The sequence below is a fragment of the Lytechinus variegatus genome, chromosome 5, assembly GCF_018143015.1.
Source record: "Lytechinus variegatus isolate NC3 chromosome 5, Lvar_3.0, whole genome shotgun sequence".
Taxonomy (NCBI): Eukaryota; Metazoa; Echinodermata; class Echinoidea; order Temnopleuroida; family Toxopneustidae; genus Lytechinus; species Lytechinus variegatus.
In genome coordinates this window covers 4,058,003-4,082,191 of record NC_054744.1, presented here as the reverse complement: position 1 = coordinate 4,082,191, position 24,189 = coordinate 4,058,003, and the positions used below count along the sequence as shown (strand labels likewise).

Here is a 24,189-nt window from a genome sequence, read left to right as displayed (position 1 = left end):
AAAATATTATGTGAAACACTATAACATATATGATGGTACTGAGAGCCGAATAGTTTGATCTCACCGTCAAATTATGTGACATGCCACCCCTAAATCAACGATAAGTCAACCAAAATGAATTTAGAGTCTTTTATTGAGCTTTCAAGGCACATTTTAAGCTTTATTAAACGAAATTGATTGATTGAAGTATCCATTCAAGTATTTGATTGAAGAGATAAATTCAGTAATCGCTCCACAAAATATTAAGTTCTACCAAGGAGATAAAACTTAAAATCTGAGAGGGAGGGAATCAAGCGAAAAAGAATGTGACTTTTACATATACGATATTCTAATTTGGTTTTAGATTTTGTCTTAATACTTAAAGAATAATATGACATTTCAGTTTCACCTTCTTTCCTTTCCGTATTTTTCTCTTTTTCATATTTGGTTAAACATGATTTTTTTTTAAGGCGGGGGGGGGGGGGGTATGGCCCCCAGCGTCTCCCCCACCAAGTGCTCAATCCCGTGTGTTTCTGTCAGAGAGAGAGTGGAATGATTCCCACCATGGATAGTAATATTGCAATGGTATATTCACAAACATATAACACGATTGCCATCTTCATTTATTTCTTGAAATTAAGGCCCTGACGTTGCTAATAACTGGGAATGCATATCGCTCAAGTGCTACCACTTTGGTGCCCCACGTACTTGGGAAGGGGCGAAAGAGTATTGCAGCAACCTACCGGGTGTACCAACGATAACCGGAGACAAGAAACCGTCTCTCCTCTATGTGGAAACCGATGATGAGATCCGAGACATCATTGAGAGAGGTTGGAACTTGCCTCTGGTCATGCCGGGTGTTTGGATTAACTGCAACGACAAGCAAACCGAAGAGGAACTCATCTGTGACGTAGACGGTAAAGGAACTCTGCAAAGCACGACCAGTATGTATGACTTACATCTTTTAATTTTGCTTTCTCCTATGCATTCTCGTTCCTTTCAGGATTAACTAAAGCGTACATCAGTGGCGCCCTTGCTGCTGATTCCACTGGGATGATAAAAAAAAAAACCGGGAAAAGGGGGGAAAAGGAGGAAAAGGAAGAAAGGAAGATAGAAAGAAAGAAAAGAAGAAAGAAATTAAGATAGAAAGAAATAAATAAGGAGAGGGAAAGAAAAGGAAGAAAAAGAAGAAAGAGTGGAAAAGGAAAAATAAAGGGTAACAAAGAATACAAAGAGAAGAACAAGTGGAATGCCTCTGACCGTCTCACCTGCATCACGCGGTTCAATATAGCAGCAGTGCTGACTTTGAATACTACTCTAACTCGCACAAGATGTTCAGTGATACATGGTTACTCTTATGTCCACTTTTTATGAACTAGACCAATAAACTTACAGAGATATGATGGTTATTCAACAAAAAACCCAACATGGCCAAAGTTCATTGACCTTACATGACCTTTGACCTTGGTCATGTGACCTGAAACGCGCACAGGATGTTCAGTGATACTTGATTACTCTAATGTCCAAGTTTAATGAACTAGACCAATAAACATTCAAAGTTATGATGGTAATTCAACAGATACCCCCGATTCGGCCAAAGTTCATTGACCCTAAATGACCTTTGACCTTGGTCATGTGACGTGAAACTCATGCAGGATGTTCAGTGATACTTGATTAACCTTATGTCCAAGTTTCATGAACTAGGTCCATATATTTTCTAAGTTACGATGACATTTCAAAAACTTAACCTCAGGTTAAGATTTCGATGTTGATTCCTCCAACATGGTCTAAGCTCATTGACCCTAAATGAACTTTGACCTTGGTCATGTGACATGAAACTCTAATAGGATGTTCAGTAATACTTGATTAACCTTATGGCCAAGTTTTAACTAGGTCCATATACTTTCTAAGTTATGATGTCTTTTCAAAAACTTAACCTCAGGTTAAGATTTGATGTTGACGCCGCCGCCGTCGGAAAAGCGGCGCCTATAGTCTCACTTTGCTTCTCAGGTGAGAGAATAAAACGGAAGGAAAGAAGAATATAAAGGAAGAAAAGAAGAGCATGTAAGAAAGAGCAAAAATTCATCCCGAAATACCAATACATTAGAAAAGGGAAATAAATTATGACATAGAAAGAGAATTTATGGTGGGAGAGGAAAAGAAAAGAAACTAAAATAAATGGGAAATGAAGGTAAAAAAGAATAAGCTGAAAGACTATTATGGGAAAATTGAATTTGAAAAGGATAAAAGGGAAAAGGAGAGAAAAAACAGAATTCAAGAATACGGCGAGACTGTCAATAATTCAGAATAGAGAATGGGAAGAAAGAATAGGATGGTGTATGTGTATGAATGTTATAGGCTTGCTTAATTTCATGCAGAATAGGTCGCAATCTGGACAAATCTCTCGCTCTCGACATTTTAGAACTTTACCCACATTTGCCGAGTTGTGCCCTTCAATATTTTTGGTTTATTACGCTTCTGTGGTGAACTAACCCGTTGTGTAAAACCTATACCCGTGATTTGATTGAAAATAACGACCTTCTTTGAAGGTTTGAAATGGCTGAATTTGGAAAGGTTTCACAGGCTCCGCCCCGGAGGCTACCAACATAGCACTGGAGCACAAATGGAATAGTTTGGTGGCATGGCCCAAATGAGTTTTATGACCAAGACCAAATGAAAAGGTGAAAACTTGGTCTCGCTCTATTAGGAGTTGTATTAAGCAGCCTTTTCTTGTCGCATGCGCCATGCAGTGCCCTTTATCTATTTTTTATTTTTTTACTCATCACGCTCCTGCCGCATAGAGCGCGCTGAAGCTCGCGTACAGTAATGAAAAATCATGTTCACATCAGGATTTATGACCGGGGAAGTTTCGGCTCTTGCCTACCCACCCCCCCCCCCCTCACCCTTAGGCCACAGATGGATTGAATACTTCCTATAATGGAATATTTCAAATAAGTGGCTCTGTCTCTTTCCTATTATCATGGGTCGTGTGTTCGAATCCCACCGCGTATCCTAACATCTTTCTAAAGCCCCTTTTACACCTTCACGGAAGCAACACGGATCATCCCGGATTGTCAATCCGGGGTCATCCGTGTACAGTCCGGGACTACCGTGTACACTCCTGCTACTCACCGGCGCCATCCTTGATGTACCGGCATTTCCGGGAGAAAAATTGAACATGTTCAATTTTTTTCAAATAATCATCCGTGTTCATCCTTGTAGCCTCCTTGTACATCCGTGTAGCTACCGAATGCACCCGGGAGGCTCCTTGTAAGAACCGGGTGATCCTTGTTGATACCGGCTTTATCCGGGGTCAAATGTTTGTATTGTTTGCGTACATGAACAATAGTCCGTATTCATAACCAAGCACGAGCATGCTCCAGATGCTGCAAAAAGGGACGAAACTTCATTCTAGCCAGTACAGAATGTGAGCAACCGTTAAGGTCCGTGTAAAGACCCAGTAACATCCGTGATCATCCGGGTATTCCGTGTTGGCTCCGGGAGCATATCAAACAGGATCCCTATTGCTACCTTGCCTATCCTTGTAGACTCCGTACTTTTCCGTACATATCCGTGCTAATAACCAGTTAACTCCGTACTCACTCCGGGAATGCTAGGAAAATACAAATTTGGCACCCCGCATCATCACGGACTGAGATCCGTGATGATCCGTGTTGCATCCGTGAAGGTGTAAAAGGGGCTTAAAAGGCATCGAACCATAGGTTTGCTACCCTTGAGTCCGAACGACTTATTGAGTCTTCTTCAAGATGCTCTTAAGAGAACATGAAAAAGACGGCAGCATGTATTTATGAAGAAGTAAAAACGGGCATTATATAAGACGTACGATCGGGCACGAGCATAAGAGGCCATTGACATATTATGAATGAATAAATGAAAATCTCCCATTTGTAACTTTGCACAAATAACAACGGTGTAAATAATATGATAGTGGTATGCAGATGGAAAACTTAATTATTTTCACCATGATTTTTGCCCTATTTTTGCCACGATAGATTTGTTGTCAAGAAAAATTGCTGCAAACAATCAATAGAAATTGAAATAAAGTAAGCACTTGAAGGAAACAAATAGTAAAATAGGATGTCAAAGTGAACAATAACCATACGAATTAACAATAAAAGCAATACATTTCAATCCACGAAAAATAAAACAAAATCAGGCAAAAGGTATTAGGAGCAAACCTGCCAATAGTCATCTGAACAAATCAATTAATGATACACTGTAAAAACTGCGGTGTTAAAACTGACACCAATTGGTGTTAATAGAGGACCACACCCTGAGGTGTTAAAATTACACCCTAGAAATTGAACATAACATCAAAGATTGTAAATATAACAACAAAATGTGTTGTAATAACACCTATAGGTGTAAAACTAACACCACCAATTTAACACCGGTGTAAAATAACTGGTGTGGTCCTCTATGTACACCGGTTACCACCACAGATTTTGCTGTGTAGGGGAAGACAATTTAATATCTAGTTCTGACAAAAATAACCTTACTGTGACTTCAGACCATGGCATGCTAATATTTTCTCTATTCACATTTGTTATTTTGGCACAGAATGGCTAGCTGGCGAACCGGATGGTTCCGAGGACGAGAACTGTGTAGCTATCCCGGTAACTGATGAGATTGGTCAGATGAGTGGCGGCTGGGCTGATGCACCGTGTCAAGATGTATTCAGTACAATATGTCAGATATTCTTGTAAAAAGTGATGGATGACGAAAAAGGGATAAAAAATTAAAATGAATTTCAACAAAAAGGATGCATGATAGAGTTAAACTCCTAAGAATCTCCATATTAATTCTTCATTTTTTTATACCAAGTAAACAAAACATTGTGGATGACGTGCAATAAAGTAAAACATGTAGGCCTATCGACAAAAATGAACAAGCTGGAATATGATTGAATCATGTAATTTATTCATATTATCTGAGCAGTTTTAAAAGGTTTTACCCAGCATGTGACTACATTCCAGGTGGGTGTTTCATAAAGCTGTTCGTAAGTTAAGAGCGACGCTGCGAACGACTGGTGATCCTTCTTACGCTCTAAATAATCACCAATGAACATTTAATGGCGAATGTCATTTACCACAAGAAAGGGTCATTGGTCGTTCTTAAGGTCACTCTTAACTTATGAACAGCTTAATGAAACGGCCCCACCTATAATTCCAATAGGATCCAACATAACACCAGCAGTTTTCTTCTCATTCAAACAGACCATCACAAATTTCATAACGCGTAATAAAAGACCAATACTAGGAGAAATAGAATACAAACCATCATAATCGTGATGTTGGAACCTGTTGGCCAATCGGGTCCAATAATGTTGCTAAAAGCCTGAAGAACAACAATGTGGTGTTTGTGAAACCATTTTATTTGCTTTGTTATCATTCCTTCATTCATTTATTTAATATTTATTTGATTTACTTCTTTATGTATATATGTTTATATCATTATGTATATATTGTCATTAATTTGTTATCATTATTATCATTAGTAGTAGTAGTAGTATTCAATTCAGTTTGTTTCAACTTTTGTTCAATTTCATTATTTATTATCTAATAATCTTTTTTGGGGAAGTGGAGAGAGTATTCATGGAATCCAACGGATTTGGATGTTTTTTAATAGCGCCACATTCCGAACAGAACTCCCAATGACACGAGTGATTTATTGATTGATTGATTATTTTGTTAATAATGCTCGAGTGTTCCTGCGTCTTGTTTGTCTTTCACCCTAATTTGGGTTCTTTCTTTTTCTTTTGTATATTATTGTTACATGTATTCGATTACAATTGTGCAACACTTAAAATTTTGGGCAACATACTGTCCACTTTGTGAGGTAATGTATGTCAATTGGTAAAAACAATATACATGTATATATTATTCTGGGCTATCTATATTATCCAATTGAGCAAATTTATGACCCAATTATTAGTTTTTATTGCCCAATTTGGACAGATTTTAACCCATAGTTGTGTGGACAATTTGTTGCCAAGGGTTGGTTAAAAGTTGGGCATTTTTCCCAACTATTTTAAGAGTGTGAGTCATAAAGCTTGATGCTTTTTAGAGTAAAATAGCTCAATAACTTAAAGTATATCGGTGTGTGTTTTTCAGTTTGAGACCAAATAATTACATGGCATGTGAATCTGAATCAACTCTCATTTAGAGATTATTGTAATTAGAAACCTAACAAGGGAAACAAAAGAAGTGCTGATAATTAGCTATCCCTTTATTTCGACACAATTTTCTGCGCAACTTGTTTTTTTTATTAAATTTTCACACTCTTCTTGGTCATTTAAGCATAAAATATATGATCATTTTTTATATCGAAATAAAGACGGCAAATTGAAGGTCATGATGGTATAAAATGAATATCACGAAGGACCCAATTTCTTTTTTTTCTGGGACTCACTGTAATAATCTCTTCAGGTAGTTCACGCTTACAACGTAAATACCTCGGTCACAATTCCTCGAACAAACCGGCGGCCATACGGCCCTTTTCAATCATTTTTTTTCAAACAACCTGTGTCGCTGGTATAAAATGTTAAACCGGTTACTTTCGACTCGCCGTACCACCGCTGTAGAATGAATTTGACTGAGGTATACATCAATAGTTTAAATGGAAGTCCCATTAACGAATTATTCTCTTGTATAGATCGTTAATTTAATTGGTTTAATGGAATGGAAGTTATTAAACATCATTATTCCTCATATCCCTACATATGCATCCTGCTTAAAGATCAAGTCCACCTCAGAAAAAATGTTGATTTGAATCAATAGAGAAAAATTAGACAAGCACAATACTGAAAATTTCATCAAAATCGGATGTAAAATAAGAAAGTTATGACATTTCAAAGTTTCGCTTATTTTCGACAAAATAATTATATGAACGAGCCAGTTACATTCAAATGAGAGAGTCGATGATGTCACTCACTATTTCTTTTGGTTTTTATTGTTTGAATTATACAATATTTCAATTTTTACGAATTTGACGATTAGGACCTCCTTGCCTGAAGCACAAAATGTTAAAATAGTGGAATTCCACGTGTTGAGGGAGGAATGAAACTTCATTTCACATGACAATGACGAGAAAACAAAAATATTTCATATTTCATATAATAAAATACAAAAGAAATAGTGAGTGAGTGATGTCATCAGCTCTCTCATTCGGATGTAACTGGCTCGTCATATAACTATTTTGTTGAAAATAGGCGAAACTTTAAAAGCCATAACTTTCTTATTTTACATCCGATTTTAATCAAATTTTCAGGGTTATGCTTGTTGAATTTTTCTCTTTTTATTCAACTCAAGTTTTTGTTGGGGTTGACTTGTCTTTTAAGAAAGGGATTCTTATAAGGTTTTATGCTTGTTTCGTATTTGAAACCTTTAAAGGTTCTCTAAAAGGTTCCAAACTGCTACTTTTGAACATTATAAAACCATTTAAGGTTCTTGAGCACCTAAATAATCTTTTTGTGAACTCCTTTCTCGAGGGCTCCAAATACGGGGCGGAATTGTTCCAATTTGCACCTTTTTTTTCTAAGAGTGTACTGTACTAAATCAATATTGTGTTTCGCTTTGAATCGCATCTATGTATATACATGTATATATTAAAAAAAACTATATATTATATGTATCTCAATCTTTAAATTGTAATTCTGACATATTTTTATCTTTGAGATGTAAAGTTTTCTATTTGTATATCAATACAATAAGTAAGGTTGATACATAATTCACTTTTCCGATCAAGGCATTGTCGGACTTGTTGTACTACAAAAGTGGGCATATGATTTTAAAATATTTGTTCATGTTATTAATTTTCATCTCATCAAATGCCAATGCAAATTTACCTATTTTTTTCCATGTGATGCTGTTTACTTTAAATGAATGTATAGAATTATTACCAGTAATAAAGCTTGTTCTTATGAAATGATTTTGGAATAGCAAAGTTACCGGAAAAAAATAAATGTAAGATTGATATTAGAGCTATAATGATAAAAATGCAACTCTTGTTGTATGCCACCTATTTTGCTGTTATATATTTTCAGTCAACAAGTAAATTAGTTGATATCAAGGATCGATTTAAAATCATGGCAATAGAATAGCTGAATAAAAGGTCTTTGTTAATCGTGAGAAATTGGGGTCCACTATCGAAAGACATTAAATGTCGAGCTAATCAATTTTAAGGATCCCATTGCCAAATTGTGTCCCCACGGGGTTCACAATCGGCAATTTTGGCAGCTAACTGGGAATATTCATCACAAAAAACAAACAGTGACCTACAACATAAATGAATACACATTTCATTACGGATTCGATACTGTAGTAGAAGTTTCAAAATAGGGCGTTCTGGATAGTTCGGAGCAGTGTTTTTTTAGAGAGAGAAATGAGGATTAATGCTAATATATACATGTGTTTGGTAATGCAATTATGACCATATTTTGTGTAATAATATATGCGTGTTCTTGTGTAAATATGATAATATTAATTGAATTATGATCATTTCTGTTTGCTGATACCCGCTATGCCCACAGTACGTACTAATGCAACATTAGGAACTTGACAGATCAAGTAAGAATATAATTTATCTTGTTGCTCCGAGAAATTGTCGCCAATTGAAAATGTCTGGATCGTTGAAAAGCTAGTCCTTTGCCAGGACTGTTTTATTTTTCAGTTATGTTGTTGATCAATAACACAATCTTCGACCTCTACGCCCGAAATGAAAACAGCACGATTGAAGGGCGTGAAAGAGAGGGGATAGCGCGATCACTGGGGAAGGCGCGCAGGGGATGGAGAATAAAGCAAATGGAGAGAAATAACAAGTACACCGACGTCTAGAATCTAGACTATTGAAAAGCCTGAAAAGAATGATTGAAACACCTGTTTAAACCACATTCCATCTTGTTATCGGCTCGTCACATATGTATACAGTAGACTGGTTCCATTCCTAAGAAACAGGTTGTACGAATTCACGAGCATACACTGCAATTCCTTTGAAATTGGATGAAGAATAAAAAAATTACGATAGCCTCAAGTATTGATTTTTCAGATGAAACAGTAATTTTGACTACATGTCATCATGAACACTGGCGGATCGAGGGAGGGGGGCAGAACCGGCCCTTGCCCCCCCCCCCGCCCTTTGAGAGACACAATTAAAATATCTAATGTATAATATGAGCAGAAGTGTGCCCCCCCCATTGAAAGTGAATACCCTTTTTTTCTTTTATTTGTTTGCTTGTCAAACTTTTCCTCGGGGAAAATGTGCCCTCCCCCCTTTTGGAAAATCCGGATCCGCCCCTGATCATGAACATGCGATGAGCGTATATTCCCAACTTTCTAGTAGGCCTAGTATTCTATCATTTAATTCCATGCTATTTGATAACAGAACTATGTGCCAGTACATGCTTTGCTGTGTTATAGTCACGCAAAAAAAGAGAAAGATGCCAGACCGATCAAAGTGTTATCAAAGTACAAATGCCAATTTATATTTATTTCATGTATTTATAAAAACAAATCTACTACGCATCAGGCAATACATAAACTTTGGTTAAATTATTTAATAGTATTGATAATAATAATAATGCATAACATTTATAGTATGGATATAACTGTATTATCATTATTATCATTATTATTGTTATCATTATCAACATTATTGTCGTTGCTGTTATCATTGTTTTTATTATAATAATTATCATAAATAGTTATCATTATCATCACCTTCATTATTATTGTAATACATATAAAAGGAAGTTATTTTCTGTTTAGTTTCCATACTGATTAATATTGTGGATATTAATACAATATTATATTGTATAATTTAGCAGTGATCATTTTGGTTTCAAAGATTTTTTAATCAGTTAAGGATCTCAAAAACTCATTTGACAATGCTTGCAGGGGCGGAAATCTCTCCCAAAAGGTAGGGGAGGGTGAAGAGGCTCGAAAAATTTGACCAGCAAAAAAAAAGTTATCACCCCAAATTTATGGTGATTTCGACGAAAATAAATTTGAAAAGCAAAGCTACTATTTGGAGTACGGGGGACACGTCCCCCCCCTGTACCCCCTGGGATTGCCGCCCATGAATGCTTGCGATATTAACCTAGAAACGATGGGTGTGTACTGTAAGCACGAAGTCTGGGTATTAAGTTCTTGTGTGATCTCAGCTATATTTGGCAATTTGTTATCTTGAAACTGTGCTGTATAAGTATGCTGTTTATGTGCAATATGAGTCTTGAATATTTCATTAAAATTTCTTTATCTTCACATGAAATGCTCTATTTTGTTTTTGTTTTTTGGGGGGTTATTTTGCTCCTAACGAAATGGTTCTTTTTTTTAAACAAATGTTATTTGGCTTGGAAAATGGTATACCACTTTGGTGATGATTACATATCCTTCACGAACAAGGGTTACCCCTGCAGAAAGTCAATTGAGTTGTAGAAAATGAATTAATAATCGTACATTACAGATTCCTTCAAAATCGGGTGAACTTGAGAATAACGAATATGACATCCTAAAATATTGAATCTTTCAGATGAATTAGTTGACTGCTTATCATCAAAATATAATGAGGGGCTATTCCAAACTTCCCAGCAAAAACGCCTTTTGCCTCCATCATGGCTCCAAACTGGCGAATTAATTTTCCTACATAAGTAAGCAAAATCGGCAAAAGGGGTTGGATAACTTCGGGTTCGGCAGCCCCCCACGGGAGGTTAGATGTACTAGCACTTTTCATATGTAGCTGAAAGGGAAAATCCTACCCTTTCGCCCCCCAAGTTATGCAAGTGGTTTCACGAAAATAGAAATGACTTTACTTTACAGCAACAACGCCTTTTGCCTCAATGGTGGCTCAAAAATGGCGAATTTTCCTACTATAAAGCAAATTCGGCAAAAGGGGGTGGGTTGAATTCGGTAGCCCCCCCCCCCCGCTGGAGCTTGAATTCAGCAGCACTTTCTACTTTACTAGCTGAAAGAAAAATCATATTCTTTCGTCTCTTAGTGGTTTCACGAAAATAGAAATGGCTTTACTATTATGATGATGTATCAGAAAAGCCTTTTTGGCTCAGTGGCGGCTTCAAAATGGACCATAAGCAGTGGCGTAACAGGCAGGGCCCGGTATAAAAGGGGAAAAAGGATAGGGAACAAATGAAAAAGGGAAGAAAAAGAGGGAAGAGATTAAAGTAAGGGAAATGAAACAGGGAAAGGGAAAACAGAACATGAGCAGAAAGGTGAGACGAAAGGAAAGAAGGAAAAATCCCGCAAAAGTAAGGAAAGAACATGCGAGAAAGAATAAATCATCTCGAAATAATGATAAATGAGTGAGAAAGGGGAAATATGATTATTAAGAGTTGGCAAATGGAACGGGCAAAAAGTAAAGAGGCAAGAGACGGGAAATGAAGGTAGTATGGAATGAGCTAAAATGCTATTGGACTGAAAAGCTGATTTGGAAAATTAAAAAGAAAAAGGAAAATAAAGAATTTAAGATCAAAGCAGAGTTGCTGAGGATTGAAAGTAAAGAACGGGAAGAAAGAATGGGATGGCGTATGTGCATGAAGTCTATGGCTTGCTGAATTTCATGTAATGACGGTCGCAATCAGGAAAAAATTACTAAAATTACTTTATCATTCTCGAAGCTATAGACTGGGTGAATTGACAAGTCCATTGACCCTATTAAAGGTGTATTAGTTATAGTTACAGTGGTAGACGGAGTGTACGTCCGCCTCATGAACGGGAGGTCGTGGGTTCGATCCCCGGCCGAGTCATACCAAAGACTGATAAAAAATGGACCTTCTGCCCTCTTGCTTGGCGCTCAGCATTTAGACTGGAGAGGGGTAATGACATATTATGCGATGCAGGGCCTGCTGGAAGAGCAGTCTCATGGTTGAAGTGGCTACCCTGGGTATTAATCAAACGTTATATCATTATTATTATAGTTTTAAACGATGGAAATACTCGAGGTTTCGTATTCTTAGACATATTCTAAGTAGACTAAATCAATTAGACTAAATTAATCAAATGTTGAGCACATAATCTTACCTATAATTTCCATCCACAATTCTCGAGTGGGAAAGTACACTTGTACTTGTAACGAAGACTAGATCATGATTCATCCTCTATCCGATCAACTGAAGCTCGATGTCATTACACAAACACTGGTCTCTATTCAATGAAAAGGTCGTACCAAGAGCAGTCAGGTTGCTCGCTCGCACAACAAAAGCCCGAATCGCTCATCTGGAAAGTATCATAATCATGGAATAAAGCTGGGTTTCAGTACCAAAACAACATGGAGAATACGCGTACAAGTATATTCTGGTGCACCATTTTCTTCCTTTTGTGGCTTCGATTCATTCAAGCCCGTGAGTATACTCAGTTCTTTTTAAACATTTTAATTTGTTGCTGTATATTTTTTCATTACAGGGCCTAATGTTGATTAATCTGGAATCCTTTCTGTCGGTATCTTGAATGAATAATGTACTCCGAAACAAATATGTATGGCTATATTATTTAATTCACGTGCATGTACATGTGCAAAGATTTTTTTTTGGTATTTTCAGTTAATAGTCAACGCATGAAAATGAATCGACACGACGAAAAACGTTCTCGAAAAGAAATTTGCAAAGATGATTATGGAAAGTCGAGAAAATCGGCGGTTCTGGTTATCAGTACCATGGGAAAGCTGCTGTTTAATCTACCTTATCTCGAATAAGACTAGCAGGGCAATAAGCCACACATTTTGATAGGGCCAGGCATGCTGCAATTCTTACTAAATGCAGAGAGCGACCGAAGCTAACTAGTAAGGCAATGACCCAATACCATGGTCACATTTGTTCTACGGCGGCCGTACGGCGAGTCGAAAACAGCCGTTTTAACATTTTTTTGTACCAGCTACATATTAGGTGGTTTGAATAAAAATTAATAAAACGACTGTTTTTGACTCGCCGTACGGCCGCCGTAGAACAAATGTGACCATGGTATTAATAGTCATTGCCTTACTAGTTATTTTCCTTTTATTTTTCTTTCCCCCTTTTTACGGTCGTAAAAATTTTGGGGTCCATAGCCCAAAACTATAGCCCCTACCCCACCCCCATCTGCGCACCAGTGAATAAATGACGTATAATTATAGATCCGTTAAAAGGGAAAAAGGGTATAAATAATCACTGCACAAAGTCCACCACTCGATCTTAACAGCGCCATCATTATCCGTCATCTTAGCTTTATCATCAACATCAACATCAGTATCATTATGATCATCATCATCATCACTGCACATCATCACCATCATTATCATCATCCCAATCATCATCATAATCATCATCATATATTCATAATCATTCGTCATCATCCTCATCATAACCATCATATCGCCATCATAATCATATCGTCATCAGCATAATCATCATATCGCCATCATCATCATCATAATCATTCATCATCATCATCATCATATAGCCATCATCATCATCATATCGCCATCAACATCATCATCCTCCTCATCATCATCATATCACCATCATCATCATCATGTCATCATTTTCATCAACATCCTCATATCGCCATCATTATCAGCAGCAGTACCAGCAGCAGGGCCCCCTCCGCCTCTTCATCACAATTTTATGAACCATTCCTTCCATGTTTGATATCGGGGGGGGGGGGGGTTCAAGCAACGAAAGAACGACAGTCTAGCTATTTGATGAAACACAATAGGCAGAATTATATCGCTTTGTTTGAGTGAATTGTCAAATGCGATAATATAATATATTGCATGTGTATTTTATAACCCAGAGCGAGAAGGCGACGTCAGGCTGATCAATGGTGGCCAATCATCACGAGGTCGAGTGGAGGTCTACGATGGCGAACGATGGACAACGGTCTGTGATGATTACTGGGACAACGTAGATGCCATGGTTGTTTGTCGACAGCTCGGTTATGACCCGGATGGAGCTATCGCCCAGTATTCAGCCGTCTATGGCATGGGAACTGGGTATATATCACTTGATAATGTACAGTGTTTCGGCCAAGAAGAGAAATTGGTACATTGTCCGAGCTCGTCAAGGCCGAGCAATTGTAGACACTCTGAAGATGCTGGAGTTGACTGTGGTAAGATCAATGACATTTCATCCATATCTAATTGCTAAATGCAAAACGCAACTTCAATGAAATATGTATGAAAATCAAATCCTACATGCACCGAGCCAATTCGGGGTTCCTAATCTCTCTCCTCTCAGTGAGACGGGGGACCACTCGTTTTTGGAGTGGAATTAACATCTTTTGAGAGTGCATGAGAACAGAACTCCCACTGAAGTGAAAATGTAAACAAAATTAAATAATCTCATGACCAAATGACTTTCAGAATTGTGTAGTGAAACCCTTTTTGGGGGTCAAATTTACGTCAGACCCCAAAAAAATTTGATTAACTTTTAAATATTTCATCTTTTGAGAGTGCATGAGAACAGAACTCCCACTGAAGTGAAAATGTAAAAAAAATGAAATAATCTCATGACCAAATGACTTTCAGAATTGTGTAGTGAAACCCTTTTTGGGGGTCAAATTTACGTCAGACCCCCCCACAAAATTTGATTAACTTTTAAATATTTCATCTTTTGAGAGTGCATGAGAACAGAACTCCCACTGAAGTGAAAATGTAAAAAAAATGAAATAATCTCATGACCAAATGACTTTCAGAATTGTGTAGTGAAACCCTTTTTGGGGGTCAAATTTACGTCAGAACCCCCCCAAAAAATTTGATTAACCTTTAAATATTTCAGTTCCAAAGGATGGAGACGTACGGCTGGTGGGAGGTTCATCGCGCAGTGAAGGTCGTGTAGAAATTTTCCACGACCGGCAATGGGGTACAATCTGCGATTCAAGATGGGACGAAGATGATGCTTCGGTTGTCTGTCGTCAGGTCGGCTTCCCAAGCGATCACGTGACAGCTGTGTCTAACGCCTATTTTGGACGAGGGAGACAGAGGGTTGTCCTGGGCAACGTCGCTTGCTCAGGAGGCGAGTCCAGTCTGTTATCATGTTCGAGTGAATGGTATCCTAGTTCCTGCTTCCATTCCGATGATGCTGGTGTCATATGCGGTGAGTCCGAGTCTCCATCCTTTACTGTAGTGTAGGGTATCAAATCTCAAACTCTTCATGAGCGATCTTTTATATTTTATGAACCAAAACGACCGATAACGGAGTTCGGGTTTCCTCAAAATAAGCATGAATTCTTACGAGAAAAGATACAGATTTTTAAAAACTTTCTACTGAAGATATTGTAAGATATGGGGACATGAGACCAGTCGTATAGATTCCTATATGTGTGCTCCTGTTGGTTCAAAATCATTCGGATTTACATTTCATTGAAAGTCTTTCAACAACGGGACCAAGAATGCCCGTTAAAACACTGATGTGTACTCGAAAGGAAAGTTTTATTAGTGATAAGTTAATGACATAATTGTAGTTCTTGTTTTTTCATTCAGTTTATAATACCTGCATCCCCTCTTTACTTCATAGGCAAAAGTCAGTCAACATCGTCATCATCAACATCATCAGTGCTGGTTGGATGCCTGTCCTTTGCCAGCATCGTCCTACTAATCTTGATGGTTGCTGTCGTCATACACTTCAAACGTGGCAAGAAATTAGCATGTCCTTCTGGGATGAGGCATATGGCTGAAAACATAAGAAACCCATTCGCCTTCCAAGGCGAGTCAAGGGACGCATCCCAAACCCACCAGGAAGAGAGGGAACTAACCCCACACCACCCTCCTCCGGAATACCCACTGACGGTTCACCTTGATCACCACCGTCCTTCATACGTCGATGGTCCACCAATCAATGTTACAAACATTTCTGTGAATGTGAACTCTGACAATCGGCAAATTTTTCTCTTCCCTTCGGGTCTAACTTCACCTCCGCCATACAGTCCTTCCACCACTGATGCTAGAAGTAATGTGTCTTCAGGCCTGATGATATCGCCCCCGCCATACAGTCCATCCAGCGACCAACAACCACCTATTGCAGAGGAAGACACTGACCAAAGGAACACACAAGGAAGCATATCAATTTTGACTGGGAGTCCCGAACAAACTGGGGTGACCATCCAACCAGATCAATCTCCTGTCTGTGGCGCCTTTCCACCACCGTATGATGATTCTTTGGCCCACAACTCCGTTTCATCAACTGACGATCACAATGGTGACCACACCCCATCATCTCCTCACCACAGAGCTTCCATAATCTCTAGCAATGGACAACTCTCTCCAGCAGCCAATGAACAGCCGCCTCCATACTCCCCATGGAGTGTTAGTACATTTGTATGATTTATCAATGAACAACATGTCAAGTTGTATGCTGGTTCTCAATCTCCTAGGAACAAAAGAATGGAAGGTATATACAGATGTACTATGGATAATGTGTTAAATGTCCCTGAACCAGTTGCATGGTCACCAGCCATACACTTCCTAGTTCCTAGTTACAGATTATGGCCAACTAGTGAGGTGACACTTTATCACAGCAAATTATTTTGTTCAGTGTCCAGGTGATTTGCCTGACAAAGCAGTTGAGAAGCAACCTCTTATTTCAAACCTGGTTGGTTAAATTCTGTAATACATGGCTTCGGCACCTCATCTGTTGACATGCTCTCACCTACATGATAGAGTCAATGTCTTGAGGTGTGATAGATGTTCCAGGATGTTCCTATATATATGGTCCAGGATTCCGTGGATAGGTCTTGGACTGGGAACCATGACCAGCCTCGGTATGAGGTATGATCGAGTGCATGTAGGACAGAATGCTGACATCTTCCATTGTGTCGGATTGGTTCATGCCACATTCATTCAAGATGACTAGAATGGGCATACTGCTGTCCTGAGTTAGAGTAAATGACAATGACAGCCATGCTTAAGTGCCAAAAACAAGGATATATCAGATTTAGATCCACTTCTGTGGTATACCAGGCTTACAAACGTCCATCAAGTAGCTGTGAATTATCAGGCCTTGGTGAAGAACTGTTTGATCAACATAGGATGAACAATTAAAATGTCAAAATGAAGAACTATTCACTGACATCCTTATGTAAATAAAAATATATCACTGAAATACCTAATACAATGAGATTTTATCGAAACAATTTTATATATAAATAGTATACAGATTTTATTTGTAAATAGTAAAAAGGGTATAAAAAGAGTGCATTTTATTCAAATTAAGAATCGTTATAAAAACTTTACTAACACAATTATGTTACCATCACAGATTTATGATATTCAAATACTAATTATGCATTTTATACTATGCAAATTAAATATTTCATTATGTATTTTGCCAAAAACAAATCAGCTGAACTTCAGTGTGCCACAAATATAGATAGGTCTTGTGTATATAACTATATTATAGATGTTCATCTCCATCAATTCTTTTGCCAATGATTACAATGACACATCCAAGAGAGAAGGAGAATAAATAGCATATCAAAGGATCACATAACACAAAAATTAGCTATAATTGTACACTTGATTTTCATGATTGATTGTACATTGTAGCCCATAAAATCAAAAGTAAAAATAAAATGCTCTATTTTAAATTGTTAAGCTTTGTGTTACAGGCCCCCAGACTCCCAGAGTATGCAAAACAAGTGTTGATACATGACTATTTCAATTCAAATTTTGCACAAGTCAAACAGGTTTCTACTGTCCCATGAGGTCTGACTATAAATTTATAGATAGAGTGAATTCTGTGAAAATCGTAGTCTGTACAGATACTGTTCAGTTCTGGCAGACTAGACTATATTCTTGATGCAAGATCAACGCAACCTCTCTGTATTTGCTACTCAGACAAAGACTTTGTTGTAACTTTCCATGCAAACATTGCCTATTGAGTTTCAATGTATGCAAATATAGCAAACTATAGTCTATACTGTGAATCTCATCTGCAGACTTGGTACAGATACTGCTCAGTTCCAGCAGACTAGGAGTGTGTTTGATGTTGGTTTCCAAATTTAAACGGCAACATAAATCATGATTGAAAACGCGATTACAAAACGCTTATATATGACGCGAAACATATGTAGGGCGTGTTCAATGTCTACTATTCCCGGTCGTAAAAGTAAACGTGTTTTAAATCAAGATTCAGAGGAAAATTTAAACGTTAAAAAAATGCATTTGTAAACGCGATCAGCTCAAATTTACGACTTTGAGTATCGGGAATCAACATTGAACACAACTGCGTTTTGAAACATCATTAAATTTGCTCTCACATTGGAAGCCTACATGAACAGGTACCGGAACTGACCTTTTTTGTGATGGGTCAAACTGAGCGTTAAAGCATTAAAATGAAAGTAGTCTGCTGTGCACACCCTTCACTCAATTAAGGGTCTGAATGTGCAGCCTACATGTACTCATGCCTTATTTACTGAAGGCCCTCTGGTCTAGGCATACAGACACACTTGCGGATCAAAGTATCAATCAGGATCTGTGCCTGCAGACTATAACGAAAGCGTTCGGAACTTTGGAAATGAGTCTTCAAACATGATTCATTTTGCTGTTTAAATTTAAAAATCGACCTTGAACACACCTTACATGATGTCCTTGATGCACGGGTAAAAGCAACCACTCTGCATTTGCTACTGAGACAAAAAAAGAGAGACTTCTTTGTAACTTCCCATGCAAACATGACTTATTGTTGTTTGGTGTATGCAAATATTATATCAAACTAGTCTAAGCTGATATACTTTAATTCAATCCTATATACTATTCAAAGCCATTTTAAATAAAAAATATAATATATTACAACTGCTGGTTATTAGATCATGGATGCTATATCTATTTTAACTAATTTTAAAGTTACTTCTATCTGTAAATTAAAAAAAAAATCCTTTAATGCGGTGCAAATAAAAGTCAACTACATTTCATTTTTCTGGTGTTCATCAAATATAAAATAGCAGTCTTTACACAATATATGATTTAAAAGATACAAGAAATTTAAGATTTGATATGCCAATCTGAATATATTAGCCATACATTGAGAAAATGGGGCATGAATTATTTATAAGGTACCGGTAAGCAATTCAAATATTGCATCATTACACCACTTTTAGAGACATAAAATGCCTTGTGTAAAAGAATACAAAATGGTCATACTTATAAGGATACAACAAGCTGAAATATAGACAAACAAAATATATATATCATATGATCATCTATTATTTGTATTGCTTTTTCACCTTTTTTACAAGTATCTATTGGAAAAAGAATTACAGCTCCTCGTGTATCTTGAAGTTGCTTTCTCTTTTGTCTTACTTGTGTTTTATTTGTATCCTTATTCATATAAGAAAACTAAAGTTAAAATACATGTTTCAGCAACTTGCTCCAGAATAGCACTTAGCAGGGATAGGGTAGTCTGCAATATTTGACAAAAAAACATGTATAGAGTTAAGACTAGGCTCTGAACTCTCTTGTTTGTGTCAGGTAAGATTCACAGTACATTGTGAACCTAGTCTAACTACGTCAGACTCTGCATCATGCACTGAGCGAATTGTAAAAAGCAAGGGTCTATACCTGCAGGATAGGGTCGGGGGGGGGGGGGGGCAGCGCACCTCCGATTGTGGACATGGGAACAGATGTGACTGAGAATTAGTAATAATATTATTATGCATTTATATGTATATAAAGCCTAACATATCAGAACCACGTCTCTATAAAGCGCTTTAAAGATCTATATATTGTTATATTTGAATTGATCAGGTTTCTGGTATTATGAATTTTACTCTATTCATCTGGATATAATTGTTTTCAGCCCCTAATATGCATCTCCTTTCAGTCCAATGCCCAGATAATCTTTACACAATGATTAGTGAAAATGTGGATATTAAGCAGTTTATAATCACATAGACAAAGTGGTGTTAGACCTCTTGGGCACATCTTACTAGGACTTGCGATTGATCGTTAATACGTCCCGTCTAGAAGGGCGTATAAAAATGTATTCACACAATTACACACCATGCAGTGAACATATACATGTAGGCCTGTATTCTGAGGTCAGGTTTAACTTAGACCATGGTCTAACTCTGTGCTAAAATTATGGCAAGCCAAAAGTATCGAAATTTTTATCAAGTTGTATGTTTCTTATGTTTCGTGTGGTCTTTCCTGATTCATCGACGGTGAAGACAATCATCTATTTACACTTCCAAGACAATTATGAATGATTTGAAAGCCAAAGTAGCTGATATATGATATCTCTAATGTTAGTAATATATTTAACGATTGGCTATCCATACTTAAACCAGAACTTTAAACCGGAATTTAAGTTAAACCCAACTTCAGAATATGGCCATAGTCTCCTGCTAGTACTTATCACAGATATGAATGAAGTACATTCTATACATACATGTAATTACATTTTCTATAGCTACAACATTAAAACATTAAGAACATGATACTATTAACCTAACTGGTAAAACTGTACATCTCTATTACTCTACGCATGTAATTCAGTGTCTTACTATATAACGACAAACATAAAAGTTAGATGGCAACAGTCTAGTGATAACAACGTGTCTATAATGTAAACGTATACTACAGTACTAAAATATCTTTATTACAGTAAACAAGCCATAAACATACATTGCCAGGCATGTACACGTAGTATCATGCCAATGACTACAAGCCCTTAAGTACATGTACATACATTATCTTAATGCAAAATATCTGAGGTAGACACAATGATTAATTTTCCATCTGTTCCATCCGTGACTTTTGACGTTAAAAATCAACATGGTAACAGATGATTTCATAACACACTCAAACACTTTCCTGACTACTATTACTGTTTTTTTTTGTATTATCACACACGAAATAACATTAGTATTACTAGAAATAATTGAAAAAAAGAGCAAAATATAAGGCCTTCTCTATCCTATGCTATGCAGATCTTCACTCAATGTACCCCCCCCCCCCTCTAGCCAATGTTTATAAAATTGTAGTATGGATTGAACGATTAAAAGGTGTCAAATTATGGCCAAAAACAGTAGCAAGATTTAAACATGATTGCCCGGGGGGGGGGGGCACTTCCATTGACGAGTGGATATCATGCGCGACCATGGGGTCTCGAAAAGCACCCTAAACACCTATTTTCTATATTCTGTTGCATAAAGGGTCGTTAAACAATGTCGCCTGGGTCTAACCGGCCATATAGACGATTAATAGCCCTTCACTCACTTCCGTGCATGAATGAACATTACGCACGATGCGCCCGCAATACCCCCAAAATTACCCCCGATGATCAGTCAGTGTCAAGGTTAACCAGTGAGAGTTCTGTGTCTGGAGAAAGAAGGTCAAGTCAAGTACGTGTTCAGCCGCAACATACAGGACCTCTAGATTTACGCTGGACACCACGTACTACCGAGGGATATTATACACCTTGGAGCTCAGGGGCATTTATCCAGTAAGTGCCTCAATCATACTTACTTAATACATTAATGGCGCTGCGAGCAGGGTTTTGTCTCTGTTCCGTTTCAGTTTTTATTGCCATTGTAATGGCATTTTGATCTGGCCGGCAAATAAATGATCCGACTACAACTGAGTCTTGTCTAATCATTCCTATACCACCCAGGACCCAAGACATGTCTTGTCATTCTCCAAACTCTGCCCGATCGGACCTGCAGATTCGTGTCTCATGGACCGACTTGTCCTAGAATATAACTGTCTTCTCCTCATTCCCAATCAACAGTTGGGATCTAACTCAGCATGAGAAGTCCTGAAAATATAGGTCTCCGATGGACTGCCTCATACCAGAATACACCTGTCTTCTCCTTCTCAAAACTCTGCCCGATCGGTCTTGAAGATTCATGTCTAATGGACTCTCTTGTCCTGGAATACTTCTGTCATCTTCTCATTCTCCATCAACCGTTGGGATCCAACTCTGCCCGAGTGGCCCGAAGGATGTTCAGTCTTTCGCTCCACAGTATTCTAACATTCTGGATATAATCACCCATCTTCTCTCCCAAGTCTGCACGATCAAGTATCTGAAGCATAGACAGCACCCTCTCTTGTTCATCAGTGGTTAACTTATCTAAGGCTCCTCTGATTAAGTTCTTGGTTGATGGTGGGATATTGTTCTCTGCAATAACTCTCTTCCAGTTCACTATTTCGTTGTACTCCATACAAAGAACTCTCAGTGCTGTCTGAAGATTCCAGGAGGGACCCGACATGCTGCAGGACAGGTCAAGATCTACATTGGCAGCCTTCAAAGTGCGAGATTTGACCTCCCACAAATCAGCAACCTCTCGAGTTTTTCTGCAGCTAAGAGGGCCCTTGTGCTGAGATTTTACTGCATCCACAACCTCACCTAGCTCAAAGCAAACTACATCATGCGGGTTGGAGGGGATCACGAAGCCGTACTCTAAGAGTAGGTTCACGTTGTCATGGGGGCCATAGTGAATGAAGACTTGGTCATAGGTACGGTAGCTGTCTAGTGTCTTGATCTGATACGTATTAGACGCTGAATCAAAGCCTGCACTGACCTCGGCACCTGGAGAATGGTTGAGAAGGTCGAGGAAAGGAGCTAGAGCAAAGTCGTCTTTTGATTTTGGATCAAATGTCTCGCAGCCGCTGGGCTCCATATAGACCGACCTAGAGTTGATCACGAACCACGCCCACAGGAAGGACCCAAAGTCGAAGACGCCCCTGTACCGGGGAAAGGTCCTTTCGATGTCTTCAAACAAGCATGAAGCACTCTCAAAAGCACATCGGATATCCTGTAGCTGTTTGGTGGCACTTATCCGTGCCTGAGAGGGCAGCAGATCAAATTGGGCTTGAGTGGCGAAGCAGAAGGCTGGTGTGGTGAAGTTCTTTGGGAGGACATTGATGTAAGGGTACCAGAAAGAAGATTTGCCATTTGTCCTTTCGGTGATCAGGAATGCACAGACCGCTTGGTAGGGGGTTGGTTTCTGCAGTTGTCTCTTTATAAGTGGTCCTAATTCCGTGTTCAAGACATCTTTCGGGGTCACAAGCAGACGCCGTGGAATCTCAACTATCAGATCACCGGGCCTAAAATTCTTTCTTGCCATTAGTCCTCGTCCAGTATTGGATAAATTATTTATCCAGTAAGTGCCTCAATCATACTTAATTAATACATTAATGGCGCTGTCCGAGCAGCTCCAGCATTTTGGTGATCAAATGTTAAACACTGCTCACCATTTTGAACCCGTTTAAGGAACACGTTTTCTGCACGGGATACCGGATAGAATTAAAATTTGTGTTAGGACTTAGGAACTTAGTTAGATAGGGCTTATATACGTTAGTAGGTCTGTAATAATTAGTTAGGGCATATTAAATAGTTATTACTGTCACTGGCTAGGTATAGGGCGTAAATTGCTTAAACTAGCTATTTAAACGCAAAACATTCCGCCCTAACGTAGCTGCATGCCGCCATTACGTGTGGCTGCCTTTGTCTTTTGTGAATAGCCTATTGAATTCGGGCGTGACTCACATGACTCGAATTTCGCGCCAGCGGTAAAAAACGCGGCTCGAATGATAATTGTTGCCAATTTACAATTGGAGGCAAAGTATAAATCTGTTAAATAAATTTTCCCTTTCTCATATTGGCATCCTTTTAAATAAAATTTAATATTGGTCGAGTAATTTAAATATAACTTTCCCTTACTGTTCTCTATAAGTAAATATAAAAGGAAAACCTGTAGTTTAAATTCCTTATGCTTATTTAGGTTCTCTGCTATCACAGGCGGTCTCATTTAGCATTTAATGTAGATTTAATTGTTCTCTTTTTGCAATTAAATTTTGTGACCCGATTATTGTTTCCATTTCATGATATTTGCTCTTATTTTTGGAATCAATATTGTTTCCTGATACTTCTAAATCGGAAACATTGGCAGTGGTAAAGATCAATTTATCACACTGCACCAGAAAGATTACAATAAATAAGTTGATGAATGATAGATAGGAAATTTGCAATTAATTATTGTTATTTTGTCATTCTCTACTTTAGGAAATAATTGCAGATAATTGTTAATTGGAGAATCCGCTCTATTGTCACCAATTATTTGATGTTAACTTCATAACTTGTAAATAATTGATAATATAATTGGATGTAATTTTCTATTTGTATTTGCAATAGTTGAATGAATGCTTATACAGCTTCAATTTGCAAATAATTGATTAACTGTTAAATTGCAAATCATTTGAATTTGCGAT

The 24,189-nt window shown here is 37.9% G+C and overlaps 3 protein-coding genes across 3 annotated transcripts; 2 read left to right on the top strand and 1 right to left on the bottom strand.

Annotated features, from left to right (window-relative positions):
- Positions 1-518: 518 nt before the first annotated feature.
- LOC121414724 (tetranectin-like) lies at positions 519-5,041 on the top strand. The gene is made up of 2 exons (XM_041607788.1): positions 519-923; positions 4,561-5,041. The coding sequence occupies exons 1-2, from the start codon at positions 830-832 to the stop codon at positions 4,704-4,706; spliced, it is 240 nt and encodes a 79-aa protein (XP_041463722.1). The 5' UTR covers positions 519-829; the 3' UTR covers positions 4,707-5,041.
- A 6,294-nt stretch (positions 5,042-11,335) lies between these two features.
- On the top strand, positions 11,336-19,244 carry LOC121415100 (scavenger receptor cysteine-rich type 1 protein M130-like). Its single transcript, XM_041608195.1, has 4 exons — positions 11,336-12,349; positions 13,776-14,090; positions 14,759-15,076; positions 15,497-19,244. The coding sequence occupies exons 1-4, from the start codon at positions 12,277-12,279 to the stop codon at positions 16,300-16,302; spliced, it is 1,512 nt and encodes a 503-aa protein (XP_041464129.1). The 5' UTR covers positions 11,336-12,276; the 3' UTR covers positions 16,303-19,244.
- An 845-nt stretch (positions 19,245-20,089) lies between these two features.
- On the bottom strand, positions 20,090-23,729 carry LOC121414820 (SET domain-containing protein 4-like). The gene is made up of 2 exons (XM_041607876.1): positions 23,642-23,729; positions 20,090-23,089 (listed from the first exon to the last, which is right to left on the bottom strand). Exons 1-2 carry the CDS (start codon positions 23,727-23,729, stop codon positions 21,879-21,881), a joined length of 1,299 nt encoding a protein of 432 aa, XP_041463810.1. The 3' UTR covers positions 20,090-21,878.
- Between the last annotated feature and the right edge of the window lie 460 nt (positions 23,730-24,189).